Source organism: Podarcis melisellensis (assembly GCF_964234715.1).
Source record: "Podarcis melisellensis genome assembly, chromosome: 5".
In the NCBI taxonomy this organism is placed as follows: Eukaryota; Metazoa; Chordata; class Lepidosauria; order Squamata; family Lacertidae; genus Podarcis; species Podarcis melisellensis.
The window spans coordinates 20,775,011-20,795,989 of NC_138537.1; the positions used below are offsets into that span (position 1 = coordinate 20,775,011).

Here is a 20,979-nt window from a genome sequence, read left to right on the forward strand (position 1 = left end):
GACATATTGCCATTCCAGAGTTGCTCTTTTCTCTCTTTCTTCTTTTTTAGAACTTCAGCTTCACAATATTATTATACAAGCAATCTCACATCTGGATATATTAGAAAAACACAAACCTATAAAAAATAGAGGAAGAATAAGGTCTTACTGGCAAAACCATATCGTTGGTGATTAAAATATAAGCACGTTTTAATGCCTCACAAAAAATGTCCGTGATTTTTATAATGATGAAACTGTAGTTGGTGAATTATTTATATCAGATCAGCACTTATTAAAATTTGTCCCTTTGACTTATCTAATATTCCAAATAGTTAAACAAGCCATGATCAAGCAGCAGCACCAGGAGCCAATACATTAAAGATTGCAGTCTCTGCCCCTTTCTCACATCTGAAGAAAATTTGACTTTTCAGCTTTTCCTTCCAATCCAACCTCAACCATTCTGTGGTCATTATACTAAAAAAAAAGGGGGGGGAAAGGTGGTCTACCATTTTGGCAAGTCAATCACAAGTCAAGTAATATGAAAGTACCACTCTAGAAACTGTTGCACAAGTACCACAATGCACTTGGCAAAGTGTACAACAAGTAGTGTTTAACAATATCTGCACAACAAAAGGAAACAGAAATAAATTGTTCCATTTGAACCAATCCAATACACATTCTTAAATGAATCAGTCCTTTATTGATTCCATCTCTCCCCCAATTTTACAGCTGGAGAACTGAAACAGATAAGTAACTTAGCATATTCATGGCAAATAAAAAAATTAAAAATTCAAGCACACCACAAACAACTTACAACAGAAATATTAGACCTCAGATTAGTTACTTGCATACTTATGAGTTGAGATGGAGATACTGATCTGTATCAGTTAGGAAACATCCTGTGAAATTTCACAGATGTGGTGGTTATTTTGGGAACAAGGACAATTCCAGATACTCCTCAACAATCAACTTGCCAACTTCTCTTCCCAATCAGTTCCCAGCCCATAATACCATCCAAAGAAGGGCCTCAAGTTCTTGCCTACAAGATATTTCTTTCTATTCTTGATGAGCTCCTGCTAACTGAACCTAACGTCCAAAAGACCATTAAAGAAAAACCATTTGACTCTATCCAAACATCTTCAACTTGGCAATACTGCATAACTGAGAAGGTTAGGTAAAATGAAAGGAAGTTCTGAAATGGTGGGCAAGGAGGGGAAGGAAACATGAAATGTCAATCATCCTTCTAACTACTATATGAAAGGCAAAATTTAAAGTACACAAGAATATTCAGTCTAATTAGCAGCAGGTCAAGGTGAAGACGAAGAGATGCAGGAAGGGATCAGTTTATTTTATTTTTTGTTTAAGAAGAAATCTTAAAATTTAAAAACTGAAAACAGGTGAAGATTTTTGTTTACATATTGTCATGCAATTTTTGGCGGCCATAATCCATAGTTAACCACAAACAACAGTTGCCACAGAATAACAATAAGACTTGACCAATATTAGCAGCATTTCTTAGGTATTTCAATTTTTTGGGTGCATCTGTGTTCTAAATGTTGCTTTATATTAAGCTGAATATCTCAAATAATGTACACCATATTAATTAATCCATTTGTCATAAAATTACAATAAAAGATGAAACATACGTAAAAGGAGATCACAGTATGTACCAGATGTTACAAATTCTCAAGACACTGGAAATTCAACACCAGGTGGTTATGTCGGCCTAATGAAGCAACATCTCTACTCTCCAGGGACATGAAGGGTGCAGTTGAAGGCTCTCAGATATTGCTTAAAATATGCCATTTGTTAGGCATTAATTGAACAGTTTGAAATCCTGCTTTTTGTATAGTGGAGCCATATATGCGTTTAATTTATACAATATCATATGGAAATTTCTGCCGAGTGTTTGAGCCAGCTTTCATTCAAGTTAGATACTTTTGTTACTTAAGCTTACAGTTGATCAACCGATTTTGATTAATGAAGCAATAACTTAACCATATGTTATCTAAAATTAAAATTGAATTTCTTGCAGAATATATATATATATACTATGTGTTAAAGGCCACACAGCCAGAGTTCAGGTCACTGCCATAACAATAAACTTCAATAAAATTAGTGGAACATAAAGTGCGACCTTTGGCAATCTCTAATGAACTTAAGGGCATCTAAATATATTTTCTTATCATTGAGTACTGCACTCTAAGTTATTACAGCTATGTGTGCCACGTGGTATGACCTCATGCAATTGAATCCTCCTGTAGCAAGTTATGCCTAGTTATCAATGCCAATTGAACTAGGGAACAATATTAGAATTAACAATCGGAAGAGTAAAGTAAAATGATTCCCATACCTTGCTAAATTTAAATCTAAATCAGGGAAGCCTATATGGTGCCCCCCATGTGATGCTGGACTACAATTTCCATCACCTGTGACCATTGGCTATTCTGGCTGGGGCTGATGGGAATTGTAATCCAACAACATGTGGAGGACACTGAAATGTCTGCCTCTGATCTAGATATTGTTAAGAGTGAACATCATCTCAAAAGTAGTTTCCAAAAGTGAAAATTCAAGGTAGTAGATGCAAGACAAAGCAGGGCCAGTGCTCCTCAGTTTCTTCCACTTTTCTTTGGTGGAACAAATACAGGAGCAGCTAGATAGCAATTTAAATCGACAGAGCTCAATTAAAGGGCTCTGTGAAGCCCTTTAATTGCACATCCTTCCAGTGGCCCCAGACCAGCAATCCTCAGATGCATATCCTTCCACAACAGTAGTCCTGAGAAGGAGTTGGAGCCACTCCCCAACCTTTCCTCTGTGAAACTGCTGGCACATCTCATGCGCTGAACCTTGAGGAGATCCTCCTGCCACTGGACTCTTGATGACCAGACCACAGACTCCTTGGAGGGATCAGGAGACCCTCAAGCCTTCCTCTAGGGTATGGGTAGGCTAACTAAGGCTCGGGGGCCAGATTCGGCCCAATCGCCTTCTAAATCTGGCCTGCGGGTGGTTCAGTGTCCTTTTATTTAAAATGCATCTCTGGGTTATTTGTGGGGCCTGCCTGGTGTTTTTACATGAGTAGAATGTGTGCTTTTATTTAAAATGCATACCTGGGTTATTTGTGAGGCATAGGAGTTTGTTGTTGTTTTCCCTTCAAAATATAGTCCGGCCCCCCACAGGGTCTGAGGGACAGTGGACCGGCCCCCTGCTGAAAACGTTTGCTGACCCCTGCTCTAGGAAGTCCTCACAGCTTGAAACTCCAGTCTAGAGGAACACACCAGTCCTTTAACAGTCCAAGTGTAGCATAAAGCAGACAGGCTGCCATCTCTTCCAGTTGCTCTAAGAAACCACTGTGTAACTCCTGCCTTAGCTAACCTTGGTCATTATCCTCGCTTTGCCTACCCTATTCATCTGTTACCTTCCCTTCTGGTTCCTGGCCTACTGATTTCCACCTTGTTTGGGTTATCACCTTCCTTTGGTGGTGGACATCACTATGGATCAGGACATCATGTGGCTCAGTTCCTTTGCCCATGAGCGTGACATGAGATCTGTAGATGCTTCATCTTGACTCATCATACAGAAGCTTAATAAAACATGCAAGGCAAGTTAAAGAAGCATTCACTCAATCCACGTGCTGCAGAGCATAATGCAAACTGACCTTGAATGTGCACCATCCAGCAATTTGCAGGGAATAGTGATTCAGATGTGTTAAATAAAAGGAAATTTCTAACTGTTGTCCTTAATGTAATATGCTGAGTGTCCTTGTCCTGAGCTCTGTAAGTAGCAGTATGTGATCAGTTATTTAGCACAAAATTACCAGGGCAGAAATGATATATTGTATACCTATATTCAGACCTTCCTAAGAAGCCTGTAGATTATCCGAAAGAGAATGTCCTTCTGAAGTAACAGAAAAGTATTTCAAGTGAATTAAAGATTATTTAATGTTAGTGAAGAGTGGGTAAAATCCTTTAACTTATGGGCTGAAGGAAGGAACAAGAAAAAAGTCAGAACTATGAGATCACATTTAGAGGAAGTTACTGCATGAATATTGGTAAATAGTCTATAACACAAGCTACTCTCCCTTTCTTACACACATTGCTCCGGATAATATCTGTACCAAACAAACTTAAAATTAATGCAGTTTCTATATTCAACACATCCTTTAGAGTCTCTTAGCGAGCATGAACTAGATGGACCAAGAAACAAAAGATAAGTACAGTGGTACCTTGGGTTACGAACAGCCTAGTTAATGAACTGTTTGGATCATGAATACTTCATCGCTGGAAATGAGTATTCCAATTTGCATATTATTTTTTTGGAATGTGAATTTGCAGGCTCTGGCTGTGGGAGGCCTTGGTAGGCCGCACCGTGGCCCAGAACTAGGCCCCGGCACCTGTGTGGACTTGATTCAGCCTCTGCTGCCGGGCTCTCACCGCGGGAGGCCTCAGTAGGCCGCCCCACGGCCCAGAGCTAGACCGCGCAACCCGTGAAGCCCAGATTCGGCCCCTGCTGCCGGGGGAAGAAGCACCAGCCGCAGGAGGCCTAGCAGGCCGCACCGCAGCCCTCATCCCGCCCCCGAAGCCGCAGAAGCAGTGCCCGCCATAGGGGGCCCAGCAGGCCACACCGCAGCTCCAAACCCCGACGAGGAACACTTACCTAACCAAGACCAAGAGCGAAGTCCAGCGGTGAACCTGGTAAGAAAACAAAGTGAGCCTGGGCCGAAAAGCATCAGCCCTTTACTGGCCCTTGCCCCCCCCAGCAGGTAGCAAGGTGAGTGGCACCTGGCCAGGTAAGCCCACCCACCCTGTGGGAGGGGGGAGTGGAAAATTTTGGGATTCTGCCTTGTTCCTTTGTTTCTGGGAGTCTGCCTTGTGCCTTTGTCTCTGCTTTGCTTCTTCGTTTTGGGGACTTTTGGGGAACTCTGTGCCATTGTTTTGGGGACTGTGTGGAACTCAGTTCAGCTACGTATTGATTGACTGCGGGACTGCTGACATGGATAAAAGCAGCAACGGGAAGAGAACCATGATAACTCTAAGAGGTAAAGAAGCAAATTATTTCTAAGCGTGAAAGTGGGGTCTGTGTAAGTCAGGGGTTGGCAAACTACGGCTCCCGGGCTGGATCAGGTCCGACTAGGTCCTAGATCTGGCCCGCCCAGCCATTTAAGAACCCACCATGAAGCCAAGACTCCTGGCGATGGCGATGGGTGGAAGAGGCTGAGTGGTAGCGGCTCTGGCAATCAAACGCCGTGCCTGATTTACCTCAGCGTGGCACAGGGGTGTCTCTGCCAATCAAACGCCTCACTTGGTTTACCTCAGCGACGTTTCATTCACAGAGACGTCCCTGCGCTGCGCTGAGGTAAATCAGCTGCCGCTCGGCCTCTTCCTCCTGTCGCCTGCAGAAGCTCCGTCCGGGCAGTCAAGCTCATTTCTGGTGGTGGCGCTGCGGCCACCATGCAGCCCTGCATCATGACGAGCGGCTCCAATGACAAGAAAAGGTGTGGGTCTGGGTTTCATTGCTCGCCTCCTTCACATGCCCCCCACTCCTTGTTTCGGGTAGAGGGCGGGCTGCCTTTGCTTGCTTGCTTACCCTGATATCATTAATATTATTCGTAGTTTTGTGTCCCCAGAAGCTGAGCGTTCGCGTGGAGTTTGATGGTGGAAGGACAAAAATCCTCTTCCCTCTCTTCTTTCCCACCAGCCTTTCTCCTCTTGTTCTCCCTCCAACTCAGACCATTGGGGAAATAGTAGTAGTAATAATAATAATAATAATAATAATAATAATCTTCCTCCCGCCGCTGCCTTTGCCCTGGTGCTCCTGTGGGCCAGAGAGCGGAGCTCACTCTGCCTACCCGCTGCACGAGAAGAAGCAGCGGTGTGGTGGCAGCGGCTCTTTCTCTAGGCGGGGAGAAAGCCCATTTTGTGGCGCCGCCGCCAGCCCTTTGGCAAATGAGGCAGGCGGCAAAGCAAGAAGGAGACTGGGGTGGGTGAGGAGGAGGACTCCTTGCCCCCCCTCACCTCTTCTTCCAGCTCCCTCCTGGTGCTGCTTCTCCGGAGCTGCCATCCCTCCTTCGCCTTGACCGTTGTCTGCATGTTTAACTTGCCACCCTTTTCTCTGTGGGGTGATTGTGGGTCTCAGTATGTGTGTGTTTTGGGGGGTGGCGGGAGGATGAGCAGCGTGGTGGTGGGTGAGCTAGTCTGTTGAGGAGCCTTGCCCACCCCGATTTAATGCACATTATTTTATTTTATTACGCCTGCCCTTCCCCGCCCCATTCTTCCCAGTGTGCATAGGAATTTGTTCATTTCCCCCCAAAAAATATAATCCAGCCCCCCAACAAGGTCTGAGGGACAGTGGACCGGCCCCCTGCTGAAAACGTTTGCTGACCCCTGGGTGTAAGTGATCTGGCAACGCAGTTTTGTATGGCCAAATCTACAACTTGTACCATCTTAAAAAATAAGGATGCCATTAAGGGGGCCAGTGTTGCAAAAGGTGTTAAAACACTCACAAAGCAACGAACACAGACAATGGAAGAAATGGAAAAACTGCTTTTAATATGGATAACCGAAAAACAGTTGGCCGGTGACAGCATTTCTGAAAGCATAATTTGTGAAAAAGCTTTACATTTGCATGCCAACCTCATCGCAAATGCCCCTGGAGCAAGTGATGAGGTTGAGAGTTTCAAGGTAGGCAGAGGGTGGTTTGAAAATTTTAAGAAGAGAAGTGGCAGCCACAATGTTGTGAGACATGGTGAAGCTGCCAGTGCCAACAAATCAGATGCTGACCGATTTGTTTTGGAATTTAAAGATTATGTTGAGTCACAGGGCTTCGTTCCCCAACAAGTTTTCAACTGTGATGAGACAGGCCTCTTTGGGAAGAAAATGCCAAAGAGGACCAACATCACAAAAGAGGAGACAGCATAAGCCCATGAAAGACAGGCTCACCCTTTTATTTTGTGCAAATACAAGTGGATATTTTAAGTTGAAGCCTTTGCGAGTCTACCATTCTGAGAACCCCAGGATTTCTAAGAAGAACAATGTCATAAAAAGCAAACTGCATGTGATGTGGAGGGCGAACAGCAGAGCTTGGGTAACAAGACAATTTTTTATTGAGTTTGGGCCAAGTGTGAAAAAATACCTCCAAGACAAAAATGTTCCAATGAAGTGCCTGTTTCTTATGGATAATGCTCCAGGTCATCCTGCAGGCTTGGAGGATGAGTTGTTGGAAGAGTTTGCGTTCATCAGTGTAAAGTTTTTGCCCCCCAACGCAACTTCTCTCATCCAGCCCATGGACCAGCAGGTCATATCTAATTTTAAGAAGCTTTACACCAAAGCATTGTTCCAAAGGTGCTTTGAGGTGACCTTGGACACAGAGCTAACGTTCAGAGAGTTCTGGAAGAATCATTTTAATATCCTCCATTGCTTACATATGATAGACAAAGGATGGAGAGAACACTGAAGGAAGCATGGAAGAAATTGTGGCCAGAAGCTGTCCCAGAACATGTAACAGAGGCTGTTGAAGAGGATGCTCTTCTTGTTGAGGATATTGTGTCTCTGGGAAATTCCATGGGCTTGGAAGTAAGTGGTGCTGACGTGGAGGAGTTAGTGGAGGAGCACAGGACTGAGCTCACCACAGAAGAACTTCAAAACATTCTGATGGAGCAGCAAAAGGCGGCAACTGAGGAAATATCTTCAGAGGAGGAGAGCAGAGAAAGTCTATCTACAGCAACAATCAAAGAAATGTTTGCAAAATGGGATGAAGTGCAAACTATTGCTGAAAAATATCATTCTGATAAAGCTGCTGTAAGTCATGCCACTAACACCTGCAATGCCTCACTTTGGGCATGTTTTAAAACATCGGCAAAAGGAAGTCTCAATTTTTGGTAAGGAAAAGATCCAGTGAGTCTGAACCAGGTGGCGGTGGTGTTGGTGGCAGTGGTGTAAAGAAAAGCAAGGGAAGGAATGGCAGGAGAGGAGTCACCAATTGTGAATCTGGAAGAGGACCCCAACCCCCCATCCAAACAATGACTATCATCAGTGCAGGTAAGAAAGAAAAAAAATCACATTTTCATTTTTTTAAATCATCAATACTGTTTTATTGATTGTACAGTACAGTACATTGTTTATTGCTTTCATTTTATGGATCAATGGCCTCATTATATAGTAAAATTCATGTCCAATTAGTTTTAGGGGTTGTTTTTCATCATCTGGAACGGATTAATTGGTTTTCCATTACTTTGTATGGGAAAGCACACCTTGGTTTAAGAACACTTTGGTTTAAGAACCGGCTTCCGAAACGGATTAAGTTCGTAAACCAAGGTACCACTGTAATGAGGGTGCCAGGCGAGCCTCCCGGGGGAAAGCATTCCATAAGCTGAGAGCCATCACAGAAAAAGCCCATTTTTGTGTTTCCACCCTCTGGACCTCTCGTGTTGTCTATGCAGGAGAAGACTGTAAAATTTGATGTAGGAAGGCTACCTGAGCGAACACAATGCCTGGTTAATGCACCCAAAAAGTCTGATGCGCTGCAATCTTGGGACCGTACCACTTCATAATGTGGAGGTTGGTTCAATACCCCCAAGTCAAAACCTTCCTGCTCAGGAAAGCTAGTATATCAGGAAGAAGTGGTCTGGATGTGCCTTCATCCCAACATGCTACTTTGATTTATCAGAGAACATTGAGATATAGAATCTGCCCTCTGTGTTCTAAAAGGGAAAAATATCTACATTTTTTTAGTAACTAAACAAATAGGACTAGCAGTGAAATTTATCTGTGTGGAAAGATCCTGACCAAGGTCCTATCCAGCCATGCCCTCCTCTGGGATACGCCATTCTCCCTCCCCTCTGGTTTTCTTTTTCTTTTTTCCCAGTCCATCTTTTAATTTTTTTAAAAAAATTCTGACGTTACAGAACTAAACTCAAATGTATTAATTCCACTCTTACATCTCATGACATAACAGAAAAACTTCATGAGCCAAGAAAGGGGGAGAAGCGTATAAACTAAAATATGAATCAGCATTTTAACAGCTGAACAGAGAAAGGGAATTAAAATGCTGCAATTTATTTAAAAAAAACATGAGTAGATGGGTAAAGCATGTAGAACTGAAAATTTACAAACTAGTTAAAACCTGGAATCGCTGACTGCTCAGAAACTACACAGATGGACCGTGGGGATGAACAGCAGAAACAGGTAATGCGTGAGGCGGTTGCATTGTCCTAGATGCTTCCCATTCCACCAGTCTCCAAAGAAAGCCTGATATTAATTAGATATTGAGCCAGGCTAATGCTGGCTGCAGATCCAGTTATGGTAACCTGCCTGTCAGTAGATCCTTCCACTGGATTGGCAATTTTGATCTGCGCCCCAGACATCTGGCGAATCTCATTGATCTTGGCGCCTTGACGCCCAATGATGCATCCAATCAGATCGTTTGGAATGGTGAGTTCATGAGAAATAGTTTGAGCTGATGCATCCAAACCATGGAATCCAGTGTTGCCATGAGACATTGGAAAGTGTGACTGTTGCATTGCCAACTGCTGCAGCTTGGTCAGATCTGGCTGTGGAATGGCATACTGTCCTTGAATGGTATAGGCCTCTTGAGGTGGTCCCTCCAGGTCAGAGTTGAGGCACACTGATGGGGTGGTGTGGAGGTTACTTGCACTGCCGCTGCTGTACCTGTCCTGACCGCCTGCAAAGATGACAGGAGAACTGGATGGCTTGGGTCGGTAGGGGATTGTGACACCCTTTGGGGGAGACTCCAGCATGACCACACATAACTGCCTCCCCTCTGGTTTTCTGACCATCTACTGCAACCATGCATAACAATGCCCACTGAACTGTTTCTGGTGCCCCCTCTTAGGGTTTTTCTTTTTTTTAAAAAGGGAATTCTACAAACCTTGGGTCAAGCCTGCTGGTGCATTGAGGCTGCAGGATGGGGGGTAGCAAGACTGAATTCTCTTCAACATAAATAAAATAATATTCTCTGAACTAAGTATCAGACAGAAGGCTGCATTAGAATCCTGCTAGTTCCAGCCATTCTATGTATAGGACACAGACACCTATCCCTATCTCTGAAGGAGCATGCACTTCTGTAATTCCCACAATTGCAGTCTAAAGGGCTGTCACATGGGGGTTGGAGCAAGTTTGTTTTCTCCTGCTTTGGCGGCTAGGACCCAAACCAATGGATTCAAGTTACAAGGAGATTCCCACTAAACACCAGGAAGAACTTCCTAATATTAAGAGCTGTTCAATGGTGGAACAGTCTCCCATGAGAGGTGGTGCACTCTCCACTGTTTAAAAACTGGAGGTTTTTAAACAGAGGTTGGATGGCCATCTGCCATGGATGATCTAGTTGAGATTCCTGCATTGTGAGCGGTTGGAATAGAAGACCCCTGGGGTCCCTTCTAACTCTATGATTCTATGACAGAGTACAAAAGCACCTTGATGAGTCATTTCTATCTGCAGAATGGAACTAAAAATCACCTCACACCACAGGTCTCATTGTCAGAATAACAAAGAGAATGGTGCGTTTAAAAACTTACATATTACACAAAGCATTAACTGCATGAATGATACAGATTGCAACTGGAATGTCCATACTCTTCAGATTCTTAATTTCTGACTTAAAGAAAAAACATCCTAGATGCAGCCCTTCAGTATTGTATTAAAGATCTTACCATATGAATCTGAAACAATATTTACAAATGTTACTTATAAATATTTTGAAACTACAGTTATCTTCCCTAAAGAACAATTTGGTAAACATTCTGCTGATTTGTACTCACCCTTTCTTTCTGCTCACGTGGGCTTTATTTCCAAGCCTATTCAATATAATGTTTTCCAAGCAGGGACCATGTGAATTGTTCATATAAATGGAGCAAATTAAACTGTCTCCACATATATCCTATCACATTTGTAGCCCTGATTTCTCTCCTTAACACGTGGCCAAGACAGCGTATTATCTCCCTGCAGAGGTTGACCTCAGGATATTAGATTCTGCCACACAGCTCTCTTGTACTAAACTGAGGGGAAACACTTAATCACCCCTGCCTTTTCAGGGAAAAATCAACTTTAAATTTGCCATGATGAAAAATCAATAAAGCAGTAATTGCTTGGCTTATCATTGTGTGGAGGAACAAATTGGGAAGCGAAGCTTAGCGTCCACACAGATTTCAGTGAAACACATGGAGTTTCAGGATCACTAAGCTAGAAAAGGGAAAGGTCTCAGAGCGATAATTAAATCTACTCATGCTGATTTTCTGCCAAATTTATTTCCCAAGTGTATATAAAATGTTTCACTGCTTACTAGCTAGGCATAACTAATCAATTCAACACTGGGCCAACACACATGAGAAACAAAAATGCAAATTCAAGAATGAAGGCATCAGGATAACATATTCATTTAGCATTAGTCAATAATATTTCTTGAATTCAAAGAAACAAGTCCTTATTTCACTCTATCCCTTTGATATTTAAGATCACTTTTACAAATGTCTTTTCCCTATAATCCCCTCTAAATCTTTTACACACTGATTCATTCCTGGTACCAAAATAGTGTTATCACTGTCAGATATTTTAATCATCTTTCACTTCACATTTTTCAAATTGTATGTTTTCATGAGCAGCTCCATTTTAATAAATCAAGAAAACTTTTAATTGTATTATGCATGATATATTAAAGTCAACCGTTTAAGCACCTCATAGCAGTAATCCAACATGCCTGGTTTTAATATGGAAAAGTACCATTTTCTTCTTCAGCAGTATTTATATTGCACCTTATCACAGTGCTCTTGTGGCCACATATTTAATTTACTTTGAGTTTGACTAGCCAGGCCTAGAATTTAAAGAAAATCAGGTCTGCCAATAAAGCTGTCATAAATCCTGATGCCATCATAAATAAAATTTAAATGCTGTTTTCAGTTAGTCCCAAATTAAAACACCCTCTGCCATTGAAAACATTCTTGTAAAAGTGGTGTATTTTTATTAATAGACCTAATTTTATGCAGAAAATTAGCATAGCTCCAATGGAAGTGCAATTTGGCTCTGTCAAATTCAAATTAGATGGGGGAAATCTCTCACACCTCCCCTACTCTGCTACAAAAATTATTTTTGTGAGGGAGTCCTTCAACTGGTTATAGGGACTGTGATAATTAAAACATTTAAAGTAGCACAAGCCCCCTTGTCTCTAATCTGTAGCTCAGGTCAGCTGTCTGTAAATTCTAATTTGTCCTCCATTTGTATTCATGACAGGAAAATGCCGCATATGTAACAGCAAACCAGCAGGAGGGTGTAGTGGTGGGCTTGGAGGTCAAATAATTTGATTTCTGAGCAGATTACATGTAACATCCAACATCTAATCTCACACCTGATTTGGCAATAAAATTATAATAAAAGTAATGTTAAGACACCATTACTAAGGGGCAGATAAAAGAACAACCTTTCTTCATGTGCTGGAAAACAATATGCTTCTTTATACCACATGTTTTCCTTAGCAAAGCAGTCCATTTCCAGAATCCTGCTACTTTCCAAAGTGCTCCTTTAAGACTTGAGAGAGGGGCAGGGCAATTTCTTGCATTTATTTTAAATACAGGGCAAAGCATGGGGAATAAAAGCTAAGCATCCAATGAATTGGTGATTTCAATTACAAATCAATATTTATTTTCGACTAATAGTTTTTGCTGGCTGCAGAGAGTTTATAAACTATATGAAGCTGTATCCAATGTTAGTTCTACACAGAGTAAGCCCATTAAAAATTATGCACATGACTAACTTAAATCCATAAATTTCACTGGGTCTACTCTGTGTATAACTTAGTTGGATACACCCTGTATTCAGATAAAATATGGCTAATGGGGGGGGGTTTCAACAAAAGTTAAGAATAGTAAGACAACAACTATTCCTCATATTTCCTTCAGATATTAACTTTCATACATCTAGCTTTGCCAAAAGCACCTATAAGAATTTTGTGGTTATCTGGTTTTCTTCCCCCTCCTACACCAATTAAACGATTTTCTAACATGCTAATTCCTTGAAATCATTTCAAAAGGTATTTTGGCCTCAACCTGGATTTCATTTCAGATTTTTCAAGCAAATTACATCAGCAGAATTCTTAATACTGACAGTATCTGTTACTGAACCAGTGGCAGCATTTGTTACAAAATTCAATCTTCAAACGGGGACATATTTTCAAAAACACAGGAAACTATTGTTTCCCCTGCTGGTCAAACTTCACACTGTAAGCTCTTTGGGGCAAATACCTGTTTTTTAGTTATATTACTTTTTAAAGAACTATGGCAGCCTTCTTAAACTTGGTGTCTTCTAGATATTCTGGACTACAATTCTCATGAGTCTCAGACAGCATGGTTGTGCTGATTGAGGTTGAGGGTGAGTGGCAGTTGCAGTCCAAAATATCTGAAAAGCACTGGGTTGGGAAAGGCTGCACCATGTACATTGATGACCATGTACATTTACTGGCAGTGCCAGGTATTGTCTTATTTCCTGCCCCCACATAAATGACTGCAAAATCCTGACACGCCTTTTACTTTCCTTGCTGGAAGGACTTCCCCTCATTGACATTCAACTCCCTCTTGCAAGATCCCTTTAGAGATGCCATACTCCCTCAAAATTGCCCTCAGTTTTACATACTGTTAATTTTAATTTCTATCTGCTTTGTTAATCTTTACTGGCTCTACTGGATAGCTCAGAGACAGAACCTTTCAGCAGTGTATAGTCCCATTGGTCACTTCCACCCAACCAACTTTCTGGGGGCTCTAGGGCTGGTGCTAAATTGTGGTCATCAGATTTGGTGGTGGGGTGTATGTGTCTATTTCCTTTTAATTCAGTTCAGGATATGAGTGAAATATGCTTGGACTCCTGAAATGGTGACAGTAGGACCAATATAACTTGTGCCTTCCCCCAGATTTCTTTACATGCTGGATGACATTTAACTGGACACTGTGATGGAGCCATCACTTCGAGATAAGGACCTGCCAGATCAGACCACTGGCCCATCTGGTCCACCATCTTGTTCTTACAGTGACTGATCAGATGACTATGCCTAGATCAACAGCAGGACCTAAGCACAACACTACCCATTTGTGTGTCCTAGTAGGAGTGGCCGCCGAGATCATATAACACTGGTCCTGAAAGACCTTCATTGGCTCCCATTACATTTCCGAGCACAATTCAAAATGTTGGTGCTGACCTTTAAAGCCCTAAAGGGCCTCAGCCCAGTATACTTGAAGGAGCGTCTTCACCCCCATCATTCAGCCTGGATACTGAGGTCCAGCACCGAGGGCCTTCTGGTGGTTCCCTCACTGAGAGAAGTGAGGTTACAGGGAACCAGGCAGAGGGCCTTCTCGGTAGTGGTGCCCGCCCTGTGGAACGCCCTCCCTTCAGATGTGAAGGAAATAAGCAACTACCTGACTTTTAGAAGACATCTGAAGGCAGCCCTATTTAGGGACGTTTTTAATGTTGAATGCTGTATTGTGTTTTTAATATTCTGTTGGGAGCCGTCCAAAGTAGCTGGGGAAACCCAGCCAGATAGCCAGATGGGCGGGGTGTAAATAATAATAATAATAATAATAATAATAATAATAATAATAATAATAATTCCACTTCTGACAGTGGTATAGAAAAAATAGTTATCATGGCTAGTAGCCTTTGATATGTCTTATCTTCTAATAACTTGTCTAGCTCTCTTTTAAAGTTACTCAAGGTGATGACCATCACTATTGGTTGTGGAAGTGAATTCCATATTTTAATCAGGTGCTGTGTGAAGAAGCACTATGTGTTGTCTGTCCTGACTCTTCCAACGTTCAGCATCACTGGATGCCCTTCATAGGAAGCAATTAATAAATGAACTACTGTTGCTACTACTAAATCGTTTCTCTCCAAGAATTTAGTTAGTATCGTTATGGTTCGCAACTGGAGTTTCATTTACTCTCAGAATCAATTGTAAACCCAGAACAATACGGGAAATGAAGAAATCTCTGAGCAACCAGTATATAGCTCTAGAATAGATTATGGACTGCATATCACACAATATCTTTACTGAACTACAAATGGGGAAGGAGTATTTTGGACTTTTACGTAGTTTGGCTTGAAATATAGTCTTAATTTGATAAGACATTTTAGAAAGCCAGATAGCATACCACTTCTGATTAACTTCGGAATAAAGAATATAAACTTGTAGCTAGGAGTATGTATCTGCATGTATCTTGACGTGGGAGCTCTGTGATAATCTTTATAAAAACTTAAAAGCAGCCTCAGAACAGCAATGCTGTGGGAGGTATTTAACCCTTCTCTCCTACATCATTTTCTCTGGTTGAAATTTCCCACCCTCAAAAAAGAAAGAAAGAAAAAGAAACCCGACAACAGATTTGCTGTGGGGGAGGCACAATAGGATACCTGTCTTATCTCTCCTGTGGATTAATAGCTACTGGGCAGGGTGGGGTGGTGGAGAGAGATGGAAAATGAATGAATGAATGGCACAACAGGAAGCAGACTCTCCCTTCACCTGCTGCCCAAGCTCCTTCCCTCTCCCCTGGCTGATGTGTGCACAATTCTCCCACATCATCTGTGCTTTGCTCCTAGGACAGAATGGATTGGGAGGAGTTTTGGGCCCTAGCCTCTGTTTTCAAGTTGACCAGGCTCTGGCATCATAAAGATTCCACAAAGGCAAACAAATCACTTTCACGTTGAACAAGTTGCCCTGGGATCTTAATACACTCTTGATGTAACTTCTTACATGAAAGCTCCCAGACTTGAAAGTGCTTAATCACCTGCTGAGTACTATTGAGATGACAGACTAAGTTAGAGGAAGCTACATTCCACTTTGAAGTTAGGATGTCCATGAAGCACAGTTGAGTTATCCAGTTTTACTTTCACACAATGCCCTTTTAAATACTTTCCAATTTAAGCTTTAAGTCAAAGTAAAACTACAAAAACCTACCCAGATGCCTTAAAAGCATGCTAGGGTCTCAAGGCAGGGAAAATGCAGGTAACTCTTGTTCTCGGTTATTACTGCTTCAAGAGTAGAGGTACTGGCCTAGAGGTGGCAATAACTTTAGCAGTTTTATCTTTTGTCACAATGGACACTGCTAAATGTGAGAAGCCTATATGTCTATTATAATACATGCACACAGTGTATCTGGATAACTTAATTAGAAAATTAACATAAAAGAAAAGATTTTCTTCAGATGTAATGAGTGCCCAGTGTGCTTTGAAGTTAAAGGGAATAAAGCTTCAACCATTTTTGAATAGATCATTAAACTGAAAAGTTTATGAAATTTGAACATCTATAATCACCTCTGCTTCAGTTACTGAGAAGCAATAAAATTATTAGCTTAAAATCTATGAGGCTAATTATGTTTTAGATTTTCAGTTTTGCATTGCACATCAGGAAAGTTCAGTATATTGTGTCAATCAATTACCTGTATATTAGGCATCTAGTTAGAGAAGTTCTCCATCATCCAATTTAACTATGCACACCAAATGCTGATATTTAGAGAACAGGAAGACTTGGAGACAAGATAGTATGGCCTTTGGGATTACTATAGGCAGAAGGGGGATAAGCTCTCTCAATATGTCTGCTTTTGTCAGAATAAAAATTACATATCCCAATTCACTGACCTCAGGTTTTCAGGTTGTATTAAACCAGTGTTTCATACAGGAAGTATTTTAAAGCTTGCGAACATGTTTCTAGCACAAAACTTGTGGGGATCTCAAAAAGACTAATTGGAGAAAACAGCAGGCTACCAATGAATCAACCTACCAACTTTACAACCTAGGGTCACTCCATAAAAACATTTTTCTATGTAATGAAGGCATGGTTGGTAATTTTTCTTCAAGGAATTTTTCTTCAAGTTAAGTCTTCAGTTGCAGGGGTACCTTCTGAATGTTGAAAGCTCAACATTTTAACCTAAAATGCTACCCCCCCCCAATAGTGCAGCTGCTACTAGGATGAGTAGAATGTAATCTTATGAACATCCATGGACATCTATTGAATACTGTATGGGATGTGCCTGCTGATGAGCAATTCAACTCCATTCTACACCATTTTGTTAGTGCTTCTCTCTGTACCAATCCATCAGAGAAACAGTTGTCTACTATTTTTAAAATGCAATACACCAAAAGGCTAATCCTCTCCCCTAGATATCAGAGTTGTCCGTCTCAGGTGCTTGAACATGAAACTATTTTTTGGGGGGGGTAGGAAACTGAGGTGAACAGCAGTATCTATAGCTACTAGTAGGAAACATACATGTGCACCCACTTGTAAATGAAGCTTCAGTTCTTCAAGAATAGATAATTATTACTGGCTGATTTTGGACTAACCTCTTCCCACAAAACTAAATGTTATGAAGTAATAAAATTCACACAACACAACATTGTGTCCCATGTTCGACTTTACCTACTCTGTGCAGAAAAGCTGATCTCCATAATAGGTATGTCCTATGTTTTCTCTGGTGTAAAAATGTCTTATTTTCCACTAATCTGGAACTACTACTTGACTCGAATAATAAACTATGTGTTTTGAGCTATGCATACACAAAAGTTCAGTTTTAAGGATATTTTGGAAGTACCTTAACCATTCAGGGGAATAATTTGAGAGATACAATGTACAAATGTCTCTCTTTCAGACTTGTCTAGTTATTAGGGTCTCGTGCTCTGTATATACCAAATAACTGACTTGTTTTAGGTTGTACATATACCAGGGCTTGCGCCTGTATCTGTATCTATCTCTCTATAAAAACAGTACTTTTAGTTCATCTAAATTTCATAGCTGAATTACCTTCTTCCTTTTTCTTCTTTGCTTCTTCTTCACTTCTTTCTTTAGCTTTTAATGCTTCATCAGCTTTTGCTAAAAATAAATAAAATGCTGATTAGTTGTTCAGTAATTAACTTTTTTATAAAACAACTTCTTATGAGGGATGGTCAGAAAGACACTTCTTGCGTCCTATGGAAAATGCAGGACACAAGAAGGGATTGTCTCAAGTCCCAACTTGTCTCTGTATAAAATACATACATGATGCTCAAAGAAGAAACCATTAGAGCAGCTGAACATTTTCCTTAGACTATATTTGAGATAGGTGGATGCTTTGAAGTATTCCACCACACATTTTCTTCCCAACACCTTTCCACTAGATAATAGACTGAAGCACTCATGGGCTCTATGTCTCCAGTGTTTGGGCTCCATAAGGAAAGCATGCCATACCCTGGTGCCCCCTTTGCAACTGGTCTGCTGGATGAAGAAACCTTGTACTGCTTCCTGTTTTCTTCTGTAGACACAACAGAGTTTCACTTGATGGATCAGGGCCTCTACATATATTTTTCTTCAGTGCAAGTCATAGCAGCAGCAGCATTTAATTCATGTTATTACAGCATCTTCTAAGAAGAGTCTCCTTTCCTTTAGAAACAGCTTCCCTTATTACTTAATTATCTACAAGTTGCTCAACTGCAGGGGTTTTAAACACTTTACTACAGATGTTAAAGAAGATTAAAAATATACAGCACAGTAACAAGGGACTATCAATATACTCTGTAAATTAATTAAATTTCTGTTCTAGCACATCATTTATTCCAAAGCGTTAATGTCTCAAAGGGGCCATTCTCTTTTATTGCCATCTCACTGCCTGATGAGTGAACTTGGAATAAGTCTCTAATAGCATTATAGTTGATGAAATATTAAGTTTTTAAAAGTACTGCCATGTCGAAAGATGAAGAACCAAAATGTGGGTAGTTAGACTTTAGACCAGCCCTTAACATGTAATAAATCCATTATATGCCTAGTATACCGGCTGTTTTGCTCTATGTTAGTTTGCTGCACCAATACATTAGTTATATGAATATTCAATTGACATAGTGAGTATGAAGTACATGAATGACACATGACCACAACTTTCAAAGTCTAATGTCTCTTTGTATTTAGTAGCTACACCTTCTTAAAATATACAATTTAAATACTGATGCTCTGAAATGATAGAAGCAATTACAGAGACATCTGTTTCCATTTCCAAGCTTTTAGACACACTTAGGCTACATTAAAAGTCATGAAATATTAAAACTTTTCTGCCAGCAATATCTTTACAAGAATCTATTAAATTAGATAATAAAAACAAACCACTGATAACTGTAAAGACTTTTACTTCATTTACACTTTATTCTCCCTAGTAGCAGGATAAGGATAATAGAAATTCCATTTAAATTCAATTTTGGTTATACATGTAATTGTAGCTATACCCCTTGAGTCATGTAAAATGCTCAGCTTATGTTTCTTTCAAATTATCCTGCTCAGATTCACATTCCACTCCTTACAACCATCTTCAATATGTATTAGCAAAGCTCATTAGACTGAAATTTAATAATGCAAACATTAGGTGGGTCTCAAGATCCTCTATTATCAACACAAGATGGATTGCTTATATATAGCTCTTAGGCTAACCAGGCAAAATTTAGATTCAATAAACTACGAGGCTTAAATTTGATTTATTTATTTCTCTATGCCAGTTTGTTCTTCATAACTGATTTGTTCCCTGCATAGGAACAGTTCATCATATTTTGAAAGATAGCAAAATTATAAGTTTAAAAGAGAGACTGTTATCTCATAGTTAGGCATGTGTTTCTGTGTAACCTATACTTTGTTAATTTTCCTGACTTCTATGTGCCAGTAGGAATTTTTAAGGCATTTTAAAGGAGATGCTTATTTTTCTTTCTTGGCCCATTATTTGAGCATGGTAGCAAATGCATAACACCCTGAAATGTTTTAATATGGCCCATAAATGGAGATGCTCAGCCTAGCCCACTTAGAAGAATATTCTAGTGAAACAACTGCTTCCAAGTGAATGTGCTGAGGAATTACACATAATCTATTTTGAGAAGTTTAAGATGTCACAATTTAAAATCAGGAGAAGAAACATTTCTGTTTTTCTTTCAGTGCAATACTGGAAAAATGCTGCATGCATGCAAAAATTCTAAACCAAATATTCCTGTGTTGAATTCATAAAACAGTTATTTGGAATTCGAAAGAGCAAACTGTTCCTGAAATCTATAATCCTTGCACTACTGTGTTCCGTGAGACTGCTAAATCAGGGCATGTCTGCATTGCTGCTTTCTGTATGTTTCTCATTAGCTATCATCTAGAAGGATAGGCATATTTTTTCTATCTCAAGGATTATCAACAGGGTAAGGAGACAAGTTTCAGAAATTCCACACCAACATTTTGAAGATAATTAAAGGTCCACTGAACAACCAGCACTAGCCTTCAAAACCTACACCTTAAAGAGGAAGTTGGCTGTCCATATAACATACAACTAATCAACTGTAAAACCGTATGGGGATGTGCCTTTTGTCTCAGATTATGATAAGCTAATTTTGTCTCATGTGCCTGTGTTCTCAGCAAATCACTCCTCTACAGTGACATGTGTCTATCCAGCCACATAACAGCAACTGAGGAGTGATGTGCTAACAACCTGTAGCAGGTATGAGCAGACTCCAGGGTGGCTTTTCTTTTTGTTTTAACTAGAACCACAAAACCTACCAACCAGAGTCTGGTGCAAAATGCAGGGGTTTTGATTACCAGAACTGAACTAAAGGCCTTAATCCTTCCAAAAAACAAAACCCCACTCCAATTTATCCTGCTCCCATTCCACACACAACTTTCTTCAATTCAGCAGCCTACTTTGCTATTGCTATTGTTAGAAATCCTTGCTGATACTTCAGATCACCCAAAGATCTAGTGGTGAATCCTGATCTACTTTTTGCCCACCTGGGGTCTAGAGCTTCTCAATAAAAGTCATGGTTATTTTTGTGTTTTTGAATTACAGAATATTTGAGAACAGCCATAACAACGACCAAAAACACACTTCAATTCATTTCATCTTTTTCTGACCTGTAACACTTTAATGACATAAGATTTTTACTGGTTATAGATGGTATCCAATTGCTGTCCTACAAATTACACACCTGGCATGTGTAACAGAGACTTGGTTGGATGAAGCAGATGGGCCTGTCCTTG

At 40.6% G+C, this 20,979-nt stretch overlaps 1 protein-coding gene across 3 annotated transcripts in view; it reads right to left on the reverse strand.

Moving 5' to 3' along the window:
• RSRC1 (arginine and serine rich coiled-coil 1) overlaps positions 1–20,979 on the reverse strand; it is a 162,167-nt gene that overhangs the window by 17,931 nt on the left and 123,257 nt on the right. For 2 of the 3 annotated variants that reach the window (XM_081911296.1, XM_081911297.1), the window contains exons 7-8: positions 17,758–17,826; positions 8,035–9,654 (exon numbers count right to left, since the gene is read on the reverse strand). In XM_081911296.1, coding sequence (XP_081767422.1) covers positions 9,185–9,654; positions 17,758–17,826 — 539 coding nt within the window. In that variant the 3' untranslated portion in view covers positions 8,035–9,184. Of the gene's footprint in view, positions 1–8,034; positions 9,655–17,757; positions 17,827–20,979 lie in introns of those variants that run through there. The other variant, XM_081911295.1, reaches the window with a different exon arrangement.